Below are 22,595 nucleotides of genomic sequence, written 5' to 3' on the forward strand. Positions count from 1 at the left end.
GAGATGGGTTCACCATGTTGGCCAGGCTGGCCTCGAACTAGTGACCTTGCAATCCACCTCCTAAGGCCTCACAAAGTGTTGAGATTACAGGCATGAGCCACCTCAATATAATTATATTAATAATTTTATTAAATAAAATAAATAAAAATAGAAAACAGAATTCATCAAAAGCTTACATGTAGGCTGGGCATGGTGGCTTATGCCTGTATTCCCAGCACTTTGGAAGGTTAGGACAAAAGGATCACTTAAGGCCAGAAGTTCGAGACCAGCCTCAGCACCATAGTGGGACCCTGTCTGTACACAAAATTTTAAAACTTTAAAAATTGTCTGGGCATGGTGGTGCATGCCTGTAGACCTAGGTCCTCGGGAGGCTAAAATAGGAGGATCACTTGAGCCCAGGAGTTTGAGGCTGCAGTGAGCTATGATCACACCACTGCACTCCAGCCTGGGCAACAGAGCGAGACCCTGTCTCAAAGAAAAAAAGACGAGCCTGGGCAACGTAGTGAGACTCCAACTCTATGAAAAAGTTTAAAAATCAGCAGAACATGGTGGTGCACTCCGGTAATCCCAGCTACTTGGGAGGCTGATGTGGGGGAATCACTTGAGCTTGGGAGGTCGTGCCTGCAGTGAGCCATGTTCACACCACTGCACTCCAGCCTGGGTGACAGAGTGAGACCTTGTCTCAAAAAACAACAAAAAAAAGGAAAACAAAGACCGGGCGCGGTGGCTCACGCCAGTAATCCCAGCACTTTGGGAGTCTGAGGCGAGTGGATCATGAGGTAAGGAATTCAAGACTAGCCTGGCCAAGATGGTGAAACCCCATCTCTACCAAAAAATACAAAAAATTAGCTGGGTACGGTGGCAGGCGCCTGTAATCCCAGCTACTTGGGAGGCTGAGGCAGGAGAATCACTTGAACTCGGAGGGCGGAGGTTGCAATGAGCTGAGATTGTGCCATTGCACTCCAGCCTGGGCGACAGAGTGAGACTCTGCCTCAAAAAAAAAAAAAAAAAAAAAAAGGAAAGAAAAAGAAAGGAAAAAGAAAAGGCTGGGTGCAGTGGCTCATGCCTGTGATCCCAGCACTTTGGGAGGCCAAGGCGGATGGATCACAAGGTCAGGATAAGGAAGGAGGCTGGGCGGGAGGCTGAGGCGGGCGGATCACGAGGTCAGGAAATCGAGACCATCCTGGCTAATATGGTGAAACCCCGTCTCTACTAAAAATACAAAAAAAATTAGCCGGTCATGATGGCGGGCGCCTGTGGTCCCAGCTATTCAGGAGGCTGAGGCAGGAGAATGGCGTGAACCCGGGAGGCGGAGTTTGAAGTGAGCCGAAATCGCGTCACTGCACTCCAGCCTGGGCGACAGAGCGAGACTCCGTCTCAAAAAAAAAAAAAAAAAGATAAGGAAGGAGCCCACTACTACTCCTGCTGCCCTTCTCCCACCACATTGCCTAGTTCACAAAACGGGAGGAAAGAGAGAAAGCAAAAAGTTGGAAAGAAACAGAAGATAAGTAGCCAGACAACCTTGGCACCACCATCCGGCCCTAGGAATTAAAAAATAATAATAACTACTTGTGTTATCTGTAAATTCCACACATTGTATGAAAAAGCATTGCAAGACCTAGCTCCTCGGGAGGCTAAAATGGGAGGATCACTTGAGCCCAGGAGTTTGAGGCTGCAGTGAGCTATGATCACACCACTGCACTCCAGCCTGGGCAACAGAGTGAGACTCTGTTTTTAAAAAAACAACAAAAGGAAAAGAAGCCTACATGTAAAGAGCTTGAGTTGAGAGCACTTCAGGACCTGTGTCATCGTGCACAGTGAAGATATCTATGGTGACTAACGGTGCATCCCAAACCAAAGAGCCCTCCCTGAATGCTTTGCTCTGGTTAATACTCCCAGGACGTTCACCACTTAAGACCCTTCCCACCAGCCGAGCATTATAGTATCCTGGGATTCCCTACCTCTATGATATTAATAACAGCAATTTATTCCTCTATATGCTAATAGCACTAATGAAATAGATGAGAAAAAAAATCTATGGTCATTGGTAACTATTTGAGCTTGATCATAGCACAAACTTCTTTCACATATCAATTTATTGAGTTTCTACTATGCGCCAGGCATTGTACTAGACTGCGGAGATATTACAGAGATGAATAGAACAGCAAAATGGATGCTTCCATCTGTCTTTTTTTTTTTTTTTTTTTTTTTTTTAGAGACAGAGTCTTGCTTTGTCACCCAGGAAGTGCAGTGGTGCGATCTCCACTCACTGCAACCTCTGCCTCTCAGGTCCAAGCAATTATCCAGCCTCAGCATCCTGAATAGTTAGGATTACAGGCACCCACCACCATGCTCAGGTAATTTTTGTATTTTTAGTAGAGACGAGGTTTCGCCATGTTGGCCAGGCTGGTTTCCAACTCCTGACCTCAGGTGATCCGCCCGCTTTGGCCTCCCAAAGTGCTGGGGTTACAGGCATGAGCCACATGGCACCCATCCATCCATCCAGTCTTTTGACATCCAGAAAGCTGGAGACCAACACTGGGACCTCTGCTACAGCCACAGCAAAAAAGAAAAGCCTTAACATATTCGTGTCCAAGCTTGCCTGCAGAAAGAGCAAAAAGTATATGGTCTTCAATCCGGTGTTCACATTTGCCCTCCAAATCTCCAGGGCATTGATCCGCTTGGTGAAGGCTGGGTCACCTGCAGAACCCAGAACACAAGGTACTCTGGGAAAAAGTAACTTTTAGATTTCAAGCTTCCAGCATTCAAGTGAGGCACACTATAGGGAGGCCAGAAAAGAGATGAGAGGGCTGGGAGAGGTGGCTCACACCTGTAATCCCAGTACTTTGGGAGGCCGAGGCAGGTGGATCACTTGAGATCAGGAGTTGGAGACCAGCCTGGCCAACATGGTAAAACCCCGTCTCCATTAAAATACAAAAAAAAATTTAGCCGGGCGTGGTGGTGTGCGCATGTAATTCCAGCTATTCGAGAGGCTGAGGCAGGAGAATCCCTTGAACCAGGGAGGCGGAGGTTGCAGTGAGTCGAGATTATACCACTATACTCCAGCATGGACAACAAAGTGACACTGTGTCTCAAAAAAAAAAAGAGATGAGAAAGCCAATCTGAACTATTGGCCACATTTACGAAGTGGACAATTGGAAGAAAAGTCCAAGCTAAGGAATAACAGTGGGTAATGAATGGGGGTGTATCAGCGACTGAGGGGGAGTTGAGAGCAGTAGGCCCTTAGCCAAGCTTTTATGCCAGGGGAGGCTGCTGGCAAAAAAACTTTTTTCTTTTCTTTTTTTTTCTTGAGACGGGGTCTCACTCTGTCACCCAGTCTGGAGTGCAATGGGATGATCTCAGCTCACTGCAACCGCCACCTTCCTGGTCCAAGTGATGGTCCTGCCTCAGCCCCTTGAGTAGCTGGAACTACAGGCAGTCACCACCACACCTGGCTAATTTTTGATTTTTGTATTTTTAGTAGAGACCAGGTTTCACCATGTTGGCCAGGTTGGTCTCTAACTTCTGATCTCAGGTGATCTGCCCGCCTCTGCCTCCCAAAGTGCTGGGATTACAGGTGTGAGGTACCGCGTTTAGCCCCTTCTCATGGATTCTGCAGTGTTGGATTCTAGAATTAGTCACTGGCTTGCTTCCTTTCCCATTCTGCATATTCTCTCAAAGTGACTTCATCTGCTTTCTTGGTTTCAGTTACCACCTGTATATAGTAAAGATTCCTAAATTCAAATTGCCAACCCAGAGTTTTCTCTTGAACTTCAAATTTTTATCCTACGTGAAACCGACAGTGCCTACTGATGTCCCCAGGGGCACCTCAAACTTACCATGTCCAAATCTAACATCATCTTCCCACCAAATATTTTCATCTGTCTTTATTTCCCTCAATTTTTCAATTTTTTTTTTGACAAAGTCTCACTCTTGTCACCCAGCCTGGAGTGCAGTGGTGTGATCTCGGCTCACTGCAACCTCTGCTTCCTGGGTTCAACTGATTCTCATGCCCCAGCCTCCTGAGTAGCTAGGATTACAGGTGCCTGCCACCACGCCTGGCTAATTTTTGTATTTTAGTAGAGACAGGGTTTCATCATGTTGGCCAGGCTGGTCTCAAACTCCTGACCTCAGGTGATCCACCTGCCTCAGCCTCCCAAAGTGCTGGGATTACAGGTGTGAGCCACCACGCTTGGCTAGTTCCTTCAATTCTTTCAATTATTTGTCCCTTATCCAAGGGGAATGAAGGGAGAAATATCAGTTGAGAGGGTGGAGTTAGAAGTTTGGCCTTCACTTGCTCTTTCATCCTTAAAAAGTGTTTTTTGGCCAGGCACAGTGGCTCACGCCTGTAATCCCAGCACTTTGGGAGGCCTAGGTAGGTGGATCACCTGAGGTCACCTGAGTACAGGTGACCTGTACTCCTAGCTACCTGGGGGCTGAGGTGGGAGGATTCCTTGAGCCCAGCAGGCAGAGGTTGCAGTGAGCTGAGTTCACGCCACTGCACTCTAGCCTGGGTGACAGTGAGACCCTGCCTCAAAAAAAAAAAAAAAAAATTGATGAGAGGGGAGAATGGGATCTGCAAAAAAGATAGAAATGAGATGGAGATCAGAGGAGAGCCAGAAGAGGGTTGTGAAATTCAAAGGAGTGAAGTGAAGTAGGGCTAGGTGAGGTGGCTCATGCCCATAATCCCAGAACTTTGGGAGGCCGAGGAGGGTGGATCACCAGAGGTCAAGAGTTCAAGACCAGCCTGGACAACATGGTGAAACCCCATCTCTTCCAAAACTACAAAAATGTAGCCAGGCATAGTGGCACACATTGGTGGTCCAGCTACTTGGGAGGCTGAGGATGGAGGATCACTTGAACTCAGGGGGTGGAGTTGCAGTTAGCCAAGATCACACCACCACACTCCAGCCTGGGCAATAGAGTGAGACCCCATCTCAAAAAATAAAAACAAACAACAACAAAAAAACAAAGGAGTGAGAAAGGAGGTAGGACTGGACTCTGGAGGTGGAACTCAGACACCACAACAAATTGAAGACTAGCTAAAACAGGTCTGGGGTGGAAGCAGCTTTCCATAAAATACACACACAAGTGTGCATGGTCAGTTTACCATTGCCATAGCAACACTGCCCCTTTCCACAGCAGTGACCCAATGACCTGACCCTCAAGTTACCATCCTCATCCTAGAAATTGCTATGTAAACTGCCCCTCAATTTGCATATAATTAAAAGTTGGTATAAATATAAGTGCAGAACTGCCTCTGAGCTGCTACGCTGGGCACACTGCTTATGGGGTAGCCCTGCTCTGCAAGGTGCAGTATCTCTGCTGCTGCTGTACATTGCTGCTTCAATAAAAGTTGCTGTGTAGGCCAGGCGCGGTGGCTCATGCCTGTAATCCCAGCACTCTGGGAGGCCGATACGGGCAGATCACCTGAGGTCAGGAGATCAAGACCATCCTGGCTAACACGGTGAAACCCCGTCTCTACTAAAAAAAATACAAAAAATTAGCCGGGCGTGGAGGCGGGCGCCTGTAGTCCCAGCTACTCGGGAGGCTGAGGCAGGAGAATGGCGTGAACCCAGGAGGTGAAGGTTGCAGTGAGCCGAGATTGCACCACTGCCCTCCAGCCTGGGCGACAGAGACTCTGTCTCAAAATAAATAAATAAATTAAATTAAAATAAAATAAAATTCCCTGACTGCTTAAACTACTTTTGGTTGCAGTTTCTTGGTACAGCTGAAACATCCCAATTGGCATAAGGATTGAAAGAGGAAATTTTGTTACAGGTATTTTTGAGAAAGACTAGAGTATAATGGAAGACAAGAGAGGGCCTCAAGGGGCCTCCTTTAGGGCAGTGTTACTCAAAGTGTGGTTCATGGACCAGCAGCATCATAATTATCCTGGGATTTGTTAGGAATGCAAATTACCAAGTGCTTCACCCAAGACTGATCAACTCAGATTCTCTGAGGGTGGGACTGGGGCTCTGTTTATTTTTTTATTTTAACTTTTTATGGATACATAATATTTTACATATGTATGGGATATCTGTGATATTTTGTTACGTGCATAGGATGTGTAATGATTAAGTCAGAGCATTAGTGGTATCCATCACTTTGGGAATTTACTCATGTGTTGGAAACAATTTAAGTCCTCTCTTCTAGATTTTTGTTATTGTTGTTGTTGAAACAGGGTCTCTGTCACCAAGGCACTGGAATGCAGTGGTGCAATCACAGCTCACTGCAGCTTCGACCTCCCTGGCTCGCACGATCCTCCTTGCTTTACCCTCCTAGTAGCTGGGACTACAGATGTGAGCCACCACACTCAGCTACATATATATTTTATTTTTTGTAGAGGCAGGGTCTAACTACGTTGTCCAGGCTGGTCTTGACCTCCTGGGCTCAAGGTATCCTCCTGCCTTGGCTTCCCAAAGTGTCTTCCAGCTATTTTGAAATATACAATCCATTGTTGTTAATTATAGTCACTACTCTGCTTTCGAACCATAGAACATAAACCTTTTTATCTAACTGTATGTCCTTCATTAAACTAAATCTCTTCATTTCTCACCCAACCGTTCCCAGCCTCTGGTTTCTTTCTACTCTCTAAATTTATGAGATCGATTTGTTTTAGCTGCCACAGATAAGAACATGCAATATTTATGTCTTTCTGTGCCTGGCTTATTTCACTTAACATAATGACGTCCATCCACGTTGCTGCAGATGACGTGATTTCATTCCTTTTCATCTGTGTTTAAACAAGGTCTCCCTCCAGGGATTTTGATGCAACTGAAGTTGGAGAAAACACAGACCTAGGACACTCCTGCAGCTGGGAGTGCGATGGTCTAACAGAGGAAGTGCTATGCCACCAGCTCATCTTTGCCATCCTGGAGCTGTCTAATCTACGACTCAGTTTTCTTTTCTGTCACTACACTGTGAGAATGAGATGAGGAACTGGGTGTGAAAACGGTTTGAAAAGGAGAAGCATGGTTGCACACGCCTGCGATCCCAGCACTTTGGGAGGCTGACGAGGGAGGACAGCTTGAGGCAAGGAGTTTGAGACCAGCCTGGGCAACATGACAAGACCCCATTTCTTAAAAAAAAAAAAAAAAATTTTTTTTTTCTTTTTTGAGACGGAGTTTCGCTCTTGTTGCCCAGGCTGGAGTATAGTGGCCGTGATCTCGCCTCACTGCAATCTCCATCTCCTGGGTTCAAGCGATTCTCCTGCCTCAGCCTCCCTAGTAGCTGGGATTGCAGGTGTGCCACCATGCCTGGCTAATTTTGTATTTTTAGTAGAGATGAGGTTTCACCATGTTGGCCAGGCTGGTCTCAACTTCCTGACCTCAGGTGATCCACCCGCTTCGCTTACCAAAGAGCCAGGATTACAGGCGTGAGCCACTGCGCCCGGCCAAAATTTTAAAAAATCAGCTGAGTGTGGTGGTGCGCGTCTGTGGTCCCAGCTACTCGGGAGGCTGGGGCGGGAGGATTGCTTGAGCCCAGGGGTTGCAATGAGCTATGATTGCGCCACTGCACTTCAGCCTGGGTAACAGAGTGAGACTTTGTCTTTTAAAGAAAGGAGAAAATGGCTTGAACGGGCTAAGAACCTTGACCCCCCAGGAGACTCCCTGCGCTGATCGAGCCTCTAGGGCTGGACTCCGCCTCCCAGGGAGCCGGGAGCATCTTGGGGAAGGGCCTGTCTCCATCTGTGTGTCCCGGTGGAAAAACGGTCACGGTGGGGAGTCACTGTCATTATTCATTGAACTCAAGTGCTCCTATTTTGGGTTTTCTCGTTCGGATTTCTGCGCGAGCGAGTGAGGAAGAACTGGACACCCGGGCGGTGCCCTGCGGCTCGGGGCGGGGCCAGCCGCGGTCGCGTGTCCGCAGCCACCTCAGCCCTCCTCCCGCCACATCCTCCAGGAAAGGCTGCTCAGGCCTTCCATTGAGGAGACAAGGACCCGCTGCTCTGGGGCCAGACACACGAGTAAGTCGTGAGCCCCTGTGTGAAGGGATAAGGCGTCGACCCTGACGGGGGTGAGAACTCTCTTCACGGCAGACTGCGACACCCAGTTATGAGAGCGTAGCGGCGCACCACCGCCGGGTCTCTCGGAAAGGGCGCGCCTGCTGGCCAGAGGACCAATCAGTGCACGGCAGGCTCGCAGGCCGCCCCCCGCCCCCCCCAACCCAGGGACCACTCAGGCGCCGGCCGCTGGCGCTGCCTGCTCTTCGACTGGGCGAGCTTCCTGCCAATCAAGGCGGAACCAGCGCGGCGTCGGCCAGTAGCGGGAGGCGGTCGGGTCAGGCCCCAGCTGGGCGCGAGCGGGTCGGCGTTGAGGGAGCCACCGCCCTCCCGCCTGCGCACTGCCTCTCGCCCCCCTCCGGCCAGCCCGCAGCCGGCCGCGTCATGCCAGGCGCTGCTCGGCGGTAGGGAGTGCCCGGGGCCGCCGCCTCCGCCCGCCCGAAGCCGCGCCCACTGCCCAGAGCCAGAGGGATGGTGGTAGTCACGGGGCGGGAGCCAGACAGCCGTCGCCAGGACGGTGCCATGTCCAGCTCCGACGCCGAAGACGACTTTCTGGAGCCGGCCACGCCGACGGCCACGCAGGCGGGGCACGCGCTGCCCCTGCTGCCACAGGAGGTACCCGGGCGGGCGGCGGGCCGCGGGGCGTGGGGAGGGGCGCGGGGGAGAAGCGGGCGCGGGGCATAGCGGTCCTTGGCGGGTGGGCGGGGCCGGGGTTGGGGGCGGGGCCCGCGGACCTGCGCCCCTCCCCCGCCCACCTGCACCTCCCCCGCCCACCTGCACCCCTACCCACCCACCTTCAACCCCTGTCAATTACACCCACTAGGTGTGCTTCCCCACCCCCTACACCCTCCGCCCAGTAGTCACTGGGGTGATTTACTCCCATCGCCATGTCCCACCTTTACCGAAGACAGGAGGGAGGGTGGGCCGTGGGAGGGGGACCCTGGAGCCCCGAGAGCTGATGGTGTGTCTGACCAGGCACCGTAGCTCGAGCCTGTAATCCCAACACATTGGGAGGGAGGATCGCTTGAGGGCAGGAGTTGGAGGCCAGCCTGGGCAACATAGCGAGGCCCCGTCCCTACTACGACTGGAAAAACAAAGGCATTTTGGGTTGGATGAATAAAAAAAAGAAAAGAAAAAGATGTCTTCTAGAGAATCCAACAGGATGCTGTAGTGGTTGCCCACACCTAGTCTCCAGCTACCTAAGGAACAAGACAAGGAGCTGTCTGCACATAAGGGGCAGGCCAGTTCATAGATGTAGGCACGGTCACCTGGCATCCCATGGCTTTCACTCACAGGCTGCTGTGCTCTGATGCAGAGGGGCTTCCACGGGTCTTACTTAATGTGTGTGATACTATCATGTCAACACCTGAAATGACACTCAAGAGACGGGAAAAGATACCAGGCATGGTGGCTCACATCTGTAATCTCAGCAGTTTGGGATGCTGAGGTGGGAGGATTGCTTGATCCCAGCAGTTGGAGACTAGTCAGGGCAACAGTGAGACCCTGCCTCTACAAAAATGAAAATTAGCCAGGCTTGGTGGTGTGTGCCTGTAGTCCCAGGTGCTCAGGAAGGTGAGTTGGGAGGATTGCTTGAGCCCTGGAGGTTGAGGCTGCAGTGAGCTGTAATTGTGCCACTGTACTCCAGCCTGGGTGTGATAGAGTAAGACCGTACCTACAAACAAACAAAAACAAAAAAAGCAAGAGAAGGGAAACGATGCCAGGTGTGGTGGCTTACACTTGTAATCCCAGCACTTTGGGAGGCCAAGGCAGGAGGATGGTTTGAGGCCAGGAGTCTGGGACCAGCTTGGGCAACACAGACTCCATCTCTACAAATAAAAAATAAAGAGGAGGGAAGGTGAAGCATTACTGGACACCGAAGATGGCTTCTAGGAGGCAGGGACTAAGGTAGTGCCAGATCCAGGAGCATGTGGTATGCGGAGTCCCAGGACAATGGAGGCCCTCAACAATTGAGGCCCTCAATAGGCTGGGCTAGGTGATGCTCTTGGGAAGCAGATAGTGTTGTGCTGGGATTGCAAGCCCCATACACACAATGCCATGGGAAAATGAGCAAAAATCTAGAAGTAATCTCTGCAATTGGAAAAAAGTCATTAGTCACAGTGGTGCTATTTTTTTGTGCACTGTCATTGGGAAAATGATGTGATTTGAGGTAAAGAGCACAAGACCACAGATTGCAGACCAGGGCCCCACCACCAGTTCCCCCCACTGATGACATTGCCCCATGTGAGCTCCAAAACTGTTTCCAATGGCTTTTGTCCTCTCTGCTTCAATCCTCTCATCTCTAATATGGAGCAAGCACTTGGATTGGTATGAAGTATCTTTAGAAAAGGTTTAAAGAGCTCCAGAAATGTTAAGTATTGTTATTCCAAAATGATATCTGAGCCCTTGATATACACATAAAATGGTTTTAGAGGACCTACAGAATAAGCGCAAGGCATTTTCATGTCCTGTGGGTGCAGAAGAGTAACAGTGCATACACACACGGAAGTGTAACTACCTGTCTATTTCTTTCATTCATTCAGTGAATTTTGGGTCTTTATTTGAGCCAGGCGCTGCACAAGGCCCTGGGTCAGCTTTATTTAATGTATTTGTACCCTATTTTATTTCACAAAGGATTTGAAAGCTGGGAAAGGTACTGTGTAGATAAGCAGACTTTCACTGGAGCAGGAGAGATGTAATATTGAAAAGGATGCATGGCTATAATCCCAGCACTTTGGGAGGCCAAGGCAGGAAGATCACTTGAGGTTAGGACTTTGAGACCAGCTTGGCCAACATGGTGAAACCCCATCTCTACTAAAAATACAAAAATTAGTTGGGTGTGGCCATGCCCACCTGTAGTCCCAGCTACTTTGGAGGCTGGGGCAGCAGAATCTCTTGAACCCGGGAGGCAGAGGTTGCGGTGAACCGAGATCGTGCCATTGCACTCCAGCCTGGGTGTTGCAATGAGATTCCGTCTCAAAAAAAAAAAAAAAAAAAAAAGATGCATAGCGATACAATTTGAATTGATCTGGAGGAAGTTTGTGGGAAGATTAAAGAGAACTTAAACTGACCTCATTTTTTCAAATGCAGTTTGGTAGAAACCACAAGCAGTGCAAAACAGGGAAAAAAAAAAAACACCTTGCATTTTAAGGGAAACCTCGAGCTTCTTAGGGCACATTTATACCATCATTTTCATGTTCCTCACTCAACCCTTACCTCCAGAACCTTAGCTGGACCGGAAACCAGGCTCACTCTACAGATTAGGAGAGGAGTAGATGCCTGGAAGTATTCAACACACAACTACTGAGCTCTGCTGTGGGCAGCCCATGATTGGTGACCAAGATGCTTTCCCTGTCTTTGGGAAGCTTGGGGTCTAGTGGAGTGAATTGACAGAGGGAAATAATTGGCGATGTATTGTGCTAGGTGCTATTATAGAGGAGAATATGACACACGGTGAAGGCACAGTCGAAGAATGTGTCATTAACTCTGTCCTAGGGGCAGGTGAGGGACAGTAGACAAATGCTCACAGATGAGGGGAACTTGAATAGAAATTTCTAGAATGAGTAGATGCCACTAAACTGTATGGTGTGTTGGTGTGAATTAGAAAAAGGGCACATAGCAGGCCGGGCGTGGTGGCTCACGCCGGTAATCCCAGCACCTGGGGAGGCCAAGGCGGGCGGATCATGAGGTCAGGAGACCGAGACCATCCTGGCTAACACGGTGAAACCCCATCTCTACTAAAAATACAAAAAATTAGCCAGGCGTGGTGGCAGGCACCTGTAGTCCCAGCTACTCGGGAGGCTGAGGCAGGAGAATGGTGTGAACCTGAGAGGCAGAGGTTGCAGTGAGCCGAGATCGCGCCACTGAACTCCAGCCTGGGCGACACAGGCTGGGACTCTGTCTCAAAAAAAAAAGAAAAGAAAAAGGGCACATAGCAGATGACTCTCATCCAGGTGCTTTTATGCAGTGAACAACCTATAACACTGTATGGGTCCATTTAACTTGCCATATAGACAGAAGAAGGAGACTGGTAAGAGCATTTTGGGCAAAGAAGACAATGTGAGCAAGAGCACTAAGATAGTAAATTCAGGAAGTGAAAGGACACTGAAGGCTTGAGCTCTAGAGCAGCGATAATGGAGTTGAGGTGGAGAGACCTGATTTAAAAGCTATCAGGGGGCCAGGCACAGTGGCTCATGCCTGTAATCCCAGCACTTTGGGAGGCCGAGGCAGGTGGATCATGAGGTCAGGAGATCGAGACCATCCTGGCTAACATGGTGAAACCCCGTCTCTACTAAAAAAATATATATATATACAAAAAATTAGCCGGGTGTGGTGGAGGGCGCCTGTAGTCCCAGCTACTCGGGGAGGCTGAGGCAGGAGAATGGCGTGAACCCGGGAGGCGGAGCTTGCAGTGAGCCGACATCGCGCCACTGCACTCCAGCCTGGGAGATGAGTGAAACTCCATCTCAAAAAAAAAGAGCTATGAGGGTTAGAATGGGTAGGACTTGGCAGATGATGAGGGTGGGGCAGAGGGAGGAGAGAGAAGAAAGTGTTCAGATGGACCTCTGGGCTTGAGTGACTGAATGAATGGTGTGGCACCAATCAGACCCCAGGGATTGAAGATGGAGCAGCCCCAGCTCTCATTCCCCGTTGCCTGCCTGAGAGCCCTGGTGATCTCTTTCCAGTTTCCTGAGGTTGTTCCCCTTAACATCGGAGGGACTCACTTCACTACACGCCTGTCCACACTGCGGTGCTACGAAGACACCATGTTGGCAGCCATGTTCAGTGGACGGCACTACATCCCCACGGACTCCGAGGGCCGGTACTTCATCGACCGAGATGGCACACACTTTGGGTATGTCTCTCCCTCTACAATCAACTTTGTAGTCCTAGCAGGTGATTAGTGTAGGCTTGAGTATGGGACCTTGATATCTTCCATAGTACCTAGAAGAGGAGATAGCATATTGATGAAATTTAATAAATGGGTTTATTGAAAGAGATCAATTTTTTTTTTTTTTTTTTTTTTGCCAAAGGAGACAAAGACAGCCAGAGAAATTCGAAATAACACACACTGGCTGGATGAAATTGCTTCAATCATAGACAATTAAACAATTTTTATTTTCAGCTCTGCGCGGTGCTCATGCCTGTAATCCCAGCACTTTGGGAGGCTGAGGCAGGTAGATCACTTGAGGCCAGGAGTTCCAGACCAGCTCATTACAGCATGGTGAAACCCCATCTCTACTAAAAATACAAAAATTAGCTGGGTGTGGTGGCTCATACCTGCAATCCCAGCTACTCAGGAAGCTGAGGTCGAAGAATCGCTTGAACCCAGGAGGCAGAGGTTGCAGTGACCCGAGATCACGCCTCTGCGCTCCAGCCTGGGTGACACGAGATTCCATCTCAAAAAACAAAACAAAATTTCATTTTTATTTATTTATTATTTATTTATTTATCTCATTATACATCCACACACACAGATGTACACATACATGCACACACATATATATATGTATATATGGGTGTGTGTGTATATATATATATATATATATGTATATGTATATATATGAGCTCTGATGCACTGAGGCTTCCACTGGTCTTGATGTGTGTGATTCTATCTATCTATCTATCTATATATAAAAATAGAGATAGGATCTTGCTGTGTTGCCCAGACTGGTCTCAAGCTCCTGGCCTTAGGCAGTCCTCCCACCTTGGCCTCCTAAAATGCTGGTATTACAGTATTTATTTAAGTTTTAGGTGTTGTTTTTTTTTGGGGGGGCTGTTTTTTTGGAGATAGGGTCTTGCTATGTTGCCCAGGGTGGAATGTAGTGGTTGTTCACCAGTGCCATCATAGCTCACTGCATCCTTAAACTCCTGGCTCAAGCAGTCTTCTCCCCTCAGCCTCTTGAATAGCTGAGACTACAGGTGTGCGCCACCGCACCTGGCTGTCCTATGCAATATGAGACCAGGAAGTTGTCATCTGTGTGGAGAGGAATAAGTGTAATCCCACATAGGGGGGTAGTCTAAAACAACATGGAGAGTACCTTTTGACCTGGATTTTGGGGCTCAGCGTTGCCATGGGAAGGAGGCATGGTGTGTAGCAGTGGTTACCAGACTTCTTTCAGTAGTTTAAAGGAATAAAAAGAGATGAAAGACTGATACAGTGTTGTTCTCCTTTAATTTTGCCAAGGAAAGTCTTTAAAAAAAAAAAAAAACCCTCTGTTGTTCTTGTCACTTAACACTAAAATGTGGAAAAACACAATGTCAACAACAGCAAAATAGCAGCCAGGCGTGGTGGTACTTGCCTGTAGTCACAGCTACTTGTGAGGCCGAGGTGGGAGGATTGGTTGAGCTCAGGAGTTGGAGGCTGCAGTGAGCCATGATCCTACCACTGTGCTCCAGCCAGGGCAACAGAGTGAGACTGTTTTTTTTTTTTTTTTTTTTGAGTCAGCGTCTTGCTCTGTTGCCCAAGCTGAGTGCAGTGATGCAAGCACAACTCACTACAGCCTTGACCTCCCAGGTGCAAGCAATTCTGCTGCCTCAGTTTCCCAAGTAGCTGGGACTAGAGGTGCACACCACCACGCCTGGCTAATTTTTGATGTTTTTTAGAGATGAGGTTTCAGTATGTTGGCCAGGATGTTCTCGAACACCTGGACTCAAGTGATCCTCCTGCCTCAGACTGCCAAAGTGCTGGGATTACAGGCCCAGCCTGTAGTTTGTGTCCGGCCCGACCGAGACTCTGTGTCTTAAAAAAGAAAACAAAACCTTTCCCAAGAAAGGACTTCTGACAGTCTTACACGTAAACAATTTAAAGACTTTATGTCTCAGGGGTTCCATGTTTGTGAAATGAGAAATAATTATAGCTGCTGCACAGGCTTGTCAAAGAGGATTATATAAAGAGCCTTGGTGTGACCCCTAGCCATGTCCTTTTCAGAGTACGTGGCTGGAACTCTTAGCTCCTTCAGTCTGACATTGGAGATGACTAGAGACATTGAACCAAGTGCCCAGGAGGCAGAAACTCTCCAACCACTACATCTCTGTGCTGGCCTCCAAGAAGGATTGCCCACATTGTGGGAAAGATCATTTTTATTCTCAGAAAGGAGACGCTGGTCAAATAACTTGCTTGGAAGCATCTGGGTTCCCCCAGTGGGCTATCAGCTGCCTCCAATGCTGAGAAAACAAAGTGTCACATCGCTCTGCAGAACTATAAAAAGATGTTTGTTTGCAGGCTGTTTGGGGAAGGAAAGTGCCAGCCCCAGCTAGCAGCTCCCACAGCACCCTTAGCTGGGCCTTGCCCGAGGGTTTTATTTTTCAGAGCTCACCAAGGTTTGCTGAAGATCTAGAAGGGATTTTGGGGAGGGGTTCTGGGTTTGACTTGAGGTGGATGTGCCCATGCCCAGGTGGCCACAGCTAGAGAGTGACAGCGCCAGGCAAGGGCATGGCAGAAAGCAGGAGACGGCGACATTCTTACTTTGGCTGATGAGCTCCTGTGACCTATGATTCATCAGCAGCAGATGAAGTTGTTGAATGACTCAGATAAAATAGGCGGTTCAGGGCATTTCGTAGGGTACATTTCTTACTATACAGCTTATGTATCCCTAGCGTCCACCGTGAAGGCTGCTTGGGCCTCAATCTGGGGTCGTTCCCCATTGTCATCAGCTTGCTGCACTCTGGTCTAAATGTTTCTGCTGAAGCTGGACCATGGTAGATGTGGGTGTAGAATCAGCCATGGCTGGATCTGAGCCTCTGGCAGCGGTGGCTACTTGAGCAAGCATGTTCCTGAACCTGTCTGGGCCCCACTTGAGCCTCATTTATGACATAGAGATAAGATAGCACACACCCCCAATGTCATTGAGAGGATTACATGGGATAACCCATGAATAGTGGCTGGCACGGAGTAATACTTAGCAAGTGTTAGCTGGTGTTGTATTAGGTCATAGACTAAGCTGTTATTGAGGTAGCAGCATTATCTTGGGGTTTACTCACTGTCTTCCGCACGTACCGGTGATGTATCTGATTACTCTGAGCACTAAATAATCTAAAAAGCTTGTGGCTTGCACCTATGGTCCCAGTTATTCGGGAGGCTGAGGCAAGAGGACTGCTTGAGCCCAGGAGTTAGAGGCTGCAGTGAGCTATGATTGCACCACTGCCCTCCAGCCTAGGTGACACAACAAGATCCTATCTCTTAAAAAAGAAGAAAAAAAAATCTGAAAAGTGAATTAGAAGGACTGAATTTTTATTTTAAGAAAATGCAATATGTGATTTTATTCAGCCCTGGAACCAGTTTGTTCAGACATTAGAGTTAGGCATTTTACCTGCTCTGCATAGCTACAGAATAATACTAGTGGCAAGGATGGGGAACACCTAGAACTCTTCTGCATTGCTGCTGGGAATGTAAAATGCTGCAACCACTTTGTTAACCACATGCTTACCCTATGACTGAATGACTCTACTGCTAATACTTACTCAAAAGCAATTTGTGCTTGTGTCCACTAAAGGTTTCTTTTGTTTGTTTGTTTTTGTGATGGAGTCTCACACTGTCACCCAGACTGGAGTGCAGTGGCGTGATCTTAGCTCACTGCAACCTCCACTTCCCAGGTTGAAGCAGTTCCCCTGCCTCAGCCTCCAGAGTAGCTGGGATTACAGACGCCCACCACCATACCCGGCTAATTTTTGTATTTTTAGTAGAGATGGAGTTTCACCGTTTTGGCCAGGCTGGTCTTAAACTCCTGAGCTCAGATGATCCACCCACCTCGGCCTCCCAAAGTGCTGGGATCACACGTGTGAGCCACCGTGCCTGGCCTAAAGGTCTTATATAGGAATGTTCATCCCAGCTTTACTCATAATAGCCAAAAACTGGAAACAACCCAAATGTCCATCAATAAGACAACAGGGTAAATAAATTATACCATATTCATGCAAGGGTATACTTACATAATGAATAATAATTAATAAAAACAAACAAACTACTGGTTTGTTTTTATTATGTATTTGGTGGATGCATTTCGAAAACATTATGTTAAAGGAAAGAAGCCAGGTATGAAAGAGAACATACTATATAATTCTGTTTATATATATATTTCAAGAAAAGGCAAAACTCATCTTTACTGATCGAAGGAGAAGTTAGAGTGGTTGCTTCCGTAGGGATTAACTGGGAAGTGGCATGAGGAACCTTAAGGAATGGAAATGTTTCATCTTGATCTAGGTGATGGTTGGATGGGTATATTCATACTTAAAAAAACAACTGAACTGTACAGTTAATATTTGTACATTCATTGAATATGTCACCTCAATTCTAAAACTATATATATATAAAGGGCTAGGTGTCATATCTTTCCATTATACTTACATATACCTAATAATACCTAATATTATACCTAATGATAGTAATTATAGTTGCTTACTGATAACAACAACTAATAACACTTATTGAGGCCCTACTCTGTGCCAGGGATTTTCTAATCACTTAATTCCCTAACACATTATGAGGTTTTATTGTTTTCTCCAATTTTACAGACAGGGAAACTGAGACATGGAGTGGTTAAGTTCATTTACCCAGTGTAACACAGCTGGCAGTCTGGTTTTAGATTTTGTCCAATGCACACTGTGTGGCACTGCCCAGGAGCATAAGCTCCTTGTCACCGACCCTCTTTCCTTCCTGCTTAGAGATGTGCTGAATTTCCTGCGCTCAGGGGACCTCCCACCCAGGGAGCGTGTTCGAGCTGTGTACAAAGAGGCCCAGTACTATGCCATCGGGCCCCTCCTGGAGCAGCTGGAGAACATGCAGCCACTGAAGGGCGAGAAGGTGCGCCAAGCGTTTCTGGGACTCATGCCCTATTACAAAGGTGAGGGTCAGCTGCCCAGGATGGTGGGTATGTGGGAGGAGGTCTGCAAGGCATCTGTGAGTGTTTAGGTCTCCATCAGAACACCGGGGGCAGCATTCATCCAGATTACTCAAGATGCGATGGAGTGTCATCCCTTCCCAGTCACGCTGGGGAGATTCAGGTTAAGGTGGGCCTACCTGGCCTATGACAGTTAGCAAATTGTATTTCAGAAGGACAGCCCTCGTCCCATTGGCTTCCCTTTGCTGTGGAGAACCGTGACCCTTGTTTAAGTTTGTGCCCTTCATTGGCTCCCTGAGTCCCTTCCCCGGGAAATCTGTCTTTCCCCTCCTGCATCCTGCCATCTTCAGGACTGTTTCTCTGTGCATCTCTGCCGCCCTGTCCTGCCTCTTCACCCTAGTGATAGGTGTTGTGTTCATCCTTATAGACCACTTGGAGCGGATTGTGGAGATCGCCCGGCTGCGTGCGGTCCAGCGGAAGGCCCGCTTTGCCAAGCTCAAGGTCTGTGTCTTCAAGGAGGAGATGCCCATCACCCCCTATGAGTGTCCGCTCCTCAACTCCCTGCGCTTTGAGCGGAGTGAGAGTGACGGGCAGCTTTTTGAGCACCACTGTGAAGTGGATGTGTCTTTTGGGCCCTGGGAGGCTGTGGCTGATGTTTATGACCTGCTGCACTGCCTGGTCACGGACCTCTCGGCCCAGGGTCTCACCGTGGACCACCAGTGCATCGGGGTGTGTGACAAGCACCTCGTGAACCACTACTACTGCAAGCGCCCCATCTATGAGTTCAAGATCACATGGTGGTGAGTAGCCCTGGTAGGCGAGAGTCCCATCAGGGAGGATGTCCACCCTGCTTGTTGGCTCTGGGAGTAAGATCCCTGAAGGGGCTGCTGACTGCCCCAGAATCTGCCCAGGTGAGAACAGCATCCTGAGGCACAACTCCCAGGGGACAGAGGTGTAGCTCCAATCTCCCTGACTGCACCTCAGGGTTGGGCTCAGGGCTTGCGGCCTGCAGGCACTCCAGCCAGCGCTCACCTGGCCTTTCCTCAAGGCGTGGTAGTCTTTCCTTGAGGCTGATAGCTAGGGCTTGACCAGAAGTCCCGAGAAGTTTTGTCACCTTCTTGACCTTGCAAGAGAGTTTCTGCCCATTTTAGAGCCACGTTACCAAATCGATGTAGGCCTAATCACTTCCTCAACCCTGTTCAAGCGTCCCTCCCTTGTGCTCAGTATGTTGGTGTGAACACGGAACATGATGGGGGATTTACCTGACCAGCCACCCCATAGCCCCTGGCTGAAGAAGAAAGAGCATCTTCTCTCCCACTGCACCCCTTCTCCTCCAAGAATAGTTGCCCACATTCCCAAAATGTGGAAAGACTTTTCTTTTCCTTCCGGAACATGTTCTTCACCACCTTTTGGAGATTTAACCATAGCTGCCAAAGCTATGCACCCAGTTGGCCTTAGAAAACCACAATGTTTACAGCCCTGTCTTAGGGCCGCGGCTTCTCCTATCTTCCACCACCTTCCTTGCTTGCAGGGTTATCTTCTCACAGGGCTGGAATGCAAATTTCAGAGGCTTCTTCTGAAGATTCCCCAAGTCAAGCAGGCAAGATGCCTAGATCTTCTGTTATCTTTGACATGTAACATCCTTTTTAGAGGCTCAGAACACCTCCTTGGCTGCTATCTCGTGTTAGAATCCAGTTTGTGGTGAACCTCTTTGGAAGGGGACCCCCTCTCTTTAAACCCTGTTGCTCTGTCCTGGTAACATTCTCCTTCTAGGAGAGCATCTCTTCTGAGAAGGTAAAGGAAGGGCTGGGTGAGACACACAGCTATCCTAGGAGCCGTAGGAAGACAAAACTTCCCTTCTGTTTTACTCCTCACTCCTCTATTTTTGTTTTACTCACTTCTTTATATTTTGTTTTACTCCTCACTCCTGTATATTTTGGTTTACTTACTCCTCTATTTCAGAAATTGAAAAAGATCCCCAAGGATCTGTTACTACTGCATTTCCTTCTTGCTCTGTCTACAGCCTGGGCCAACTAGTCAGGGTCTGGACATGCATCTCCTAAAGGAAGAACTGTGTAGCACCATTGATCACAATGTAACATTTCCATGCTGCATTAAGGGTGTCTCTCTCTAATCATGATTGTACCTGTCTCTTCCTGGGTAAAGGGAGATTTTTTTTTTTAATGTGTAAAGAATTGATGCGAGCCAGGAACATGTCTGTAGTCCCAGCTACTTGGGCACACGCCTGTAGTCCAGGCCACTCAAGCACACACCTGTAGTACCAGCTACTCTGGAGGCTGAGGCAGGAGGATCACTTGAGCCCAGGAGATTAAGACTGTAGTATACTATGATCGTGCCCGTGGCTAGCCACTGTGCTCCAGCCTGGGCAACACCATCGTAAAAATAAATAAATAAATAAATAAATTGGGGAGGACAACCTCACTGGTATCAGACTTACAGGACCAGATAGACAAGATGGGTATAAGGGGAGCTGAAGTCTGTGTTCATATGAGGAAGAGAAGACCAAGCCCTGGGACTTTGGCTGAATTCCTCCGTGGGGCTGGACGGCAGTGATCTTCTGTTCCCTATGTGTAAACAAAGATTCCAGGGCGTGGTTTTGCACTCCTGTTGTACTCTTTTAGCGGTGGAAAAGAGGTGGATACTGAGATCTAAGAGGAAAGGATAGTCATTCACGTTCTGAGATATGCGCTCTCTCTATTGTTCTCATACACAAAGGGATAGTCTCTTTTCTGGAGCTGATGTCCCTGCTTGGAGGTTAGCCCCAAAACATGGCTCTTGTATTGTTCTAAGAGAAAAGTCTTTCATTTTGGTTCTTCTGATTGGTGTTACCTACTGCCTAATATGTGTTCATTTTTTGACAGAGAGGCAGACTATTGAAAAAGTCTGTGTGAACAGAGAGCAGTTCATTAAGCCCATTGCTTTCAGTAATGTGGCCTTGACCCCTTCTGCTTCCCCCTTCTCCCATGGAGCATGGCAGGGCTTGGTTATTTAGAGTCCATACATGCAAGCCATTGAGAGACTTGTTTGCTCAAATGCAAGTTTGCTCAAAAACAGGTCCTGAAGGCTTGCTTAGGATTACAGGGATGCTGGGTAAGAACACCGTTCCTGTGTCTCTCGCTGGAGAAATCCCTGTTTCTCTGACTCCCTTTGTGATCCTCACAGTAATGTATTCTGTGCCACTGTAGGACACAAGGCTCTGGGCCAATAGAACAGGCAGAGAGGTGACACTGGGCAGCAAGCTGAGAGCTCTTTCTAAATGGAGTGAAGGAATTCAGTGGCCTAGTTTCGCCATTCTCTAATGAGAAACCAAGGCCAGGCTGAAAAGTGCAATTAGATGTGGTGGATTGTGGTAACGGCCTCCAGATAAAGGGGTTATCCCTGTGGAAGTGACTTTTCCCCATTTGATCCCTTTTCAACTCTAAATGGCCCGGCCCAGAGCAGAAGAAGGGTTGGGTCTGGAAGGAAGGCTCCAAAGGATGAAAGCTTCTCCCTGATCATAAGGAAGTGCATCTTTATAGAATTGTTGTGCATAATGTCAGTAAATCCCTCTCACTTGACAAGGGACTGGATTCATCTTGCCTTGAGACGGGCCAGTAGTTATCAGTGAGTCAAAGCAAAGTGAAAGTTTCAGGAGATGGGACCAATGGTGCAATGCTCGCCATAACAAAATTCCTTAAAAATAAAAAAGTTAATGTTATAGCAACAAAAAAAGACTGAAGCAAAACCACACTGAAATACATCCCACTCCAGGAGAGGAATTCTTAGCGTAACACTCTAAATAAATGGAAGGAATCATCACCTTCCTTATTTTACCTCTGCCTTGTTCACCAGGCTGCCCAGTGCTTACCATGCAGAAAGCAGTCAGCTGTACTCTGGAAGTTTCTGTTCTTCTTTCCTGGGGCTTAGGATATTCTGGGAGCTGTCTGAGCCTTGTGCCTAAGGCTTATCAGGTGATATAATCTTCCTGTTCTGGGCTGCTTGCTGGAGGAATAGGAAGTGACATTTATAAGACACAGGCGGTGTGAGCATCCATGTGTGGTCTTGGTCTAAACCAGCTCTTGAACAGGTTAAAGCAAACAGCAATAACAAAACAAAAACTACCGATGCTGAGCGTTTTGATCCTAGTAATATTTCAAATATTGTCCTTCTGCATATGTTCTATCCATATTTGATTCCAATATACATTATTAAGCTTTCTTGGGTACTATTTTGCTGGGGCTCTTGCGTGAAGGTGGTGCCTGTCTCATGATCCTTAAAAGAGAGAGGCTTTTTTCATCCAAAGCTGGAGTGTTGGGAACTGGGGTGGGAGAGGCACTTTTTTGAATTCTCAAAGAATCATATCTGTGTATATACATATTGAGTGGGGAAGGATGGGGGTTGGCAGGGGTTGAGGGAGGTGGGAACAAACAGTGAGTATGGGAACAGGCAGTCACCTCGAGTGTGGGAGGTCACCTGGGTCCGTCGTCTTCCTTCTGTATGGTGTTGGGTTTATGTACACACTATAACACTTCCTGTGTGAGTTCATGTACCTGTCTGTGAGTGCTTTGGTGTATTGAGCCTCAGTACACTCCAAGGGCATTAAAGTCAAGAACTAGAACCTGGGTGCTGTGCCTTTCTTTTTTAGAGATGTGCTCTCATCTCTTCTCTGACCCCCACTTTGCCAGCAAATATTTTTTATTTCTGCTTAAAATGTGGTATGTTTGGGGATGCCCCACACAACAAGACAGGCTTTT

The 22,595-nt window shown here is 48.1% G+C and overlaps 1 protein-coding gene across 5 annotated transcripts in view; it reads left to right on the forward strand.

The window, feature by feature from the left end:
- Window positions 1-8,245: 8,245 nt before the first annotated feature.
- Window positions 8,246-22,595, forward strand: part of KCTD7 (potassium channel tetramerization domain containing 7) — a 46,157-nt gene continuing 31,807 nt past the window's right edge. For 2 of the 5 annotated variants that reach the window (XR_008625957.2, XR_010112594.1), the window contains exons 1-4: window positions 8,246-8,620; window positions 12,688-12,857; window positions 17,666-17,844; window positions 18,269-18,342. Coding sequence is in view for 3 of the 5 variants with exons in the window: in XM_034964207.3 (XP_034820098.1) it covers window positions 8,477-8,620; window positions 12,688-12,857; window positions 17,666-17,844; window positions 18,269-18,641; window positions 19,373-19,421 (915 nt within the window). In the remaining 2 variants the exon portion in view is untranslated. Of the gene's footprint in view, window positions 8,621-12,687; window positions 12,858-17,665; window positions 17,845-18,268; window positions 18,642-19,372; window positions 22,460-22,595 lie in introns of those variants that run through there. The other 3 variants (XM_034964208.3, XM_063605766.1, XM_034964207.3) reach the window with 2 other exon arrangements.

Source organism: Pan paniscus, chromosome 6, assembly GCF_029289425.2.
Source record: "Pan paniscus chromosome 6, NHGRI_mPanPan1-v2.0_pri, whole genome shotgun sequence".
NCBI lineage: Eukaryota > Metazoa > Chordata > Mammalia > Primates > Hominidae > Pan > Pan paniscus.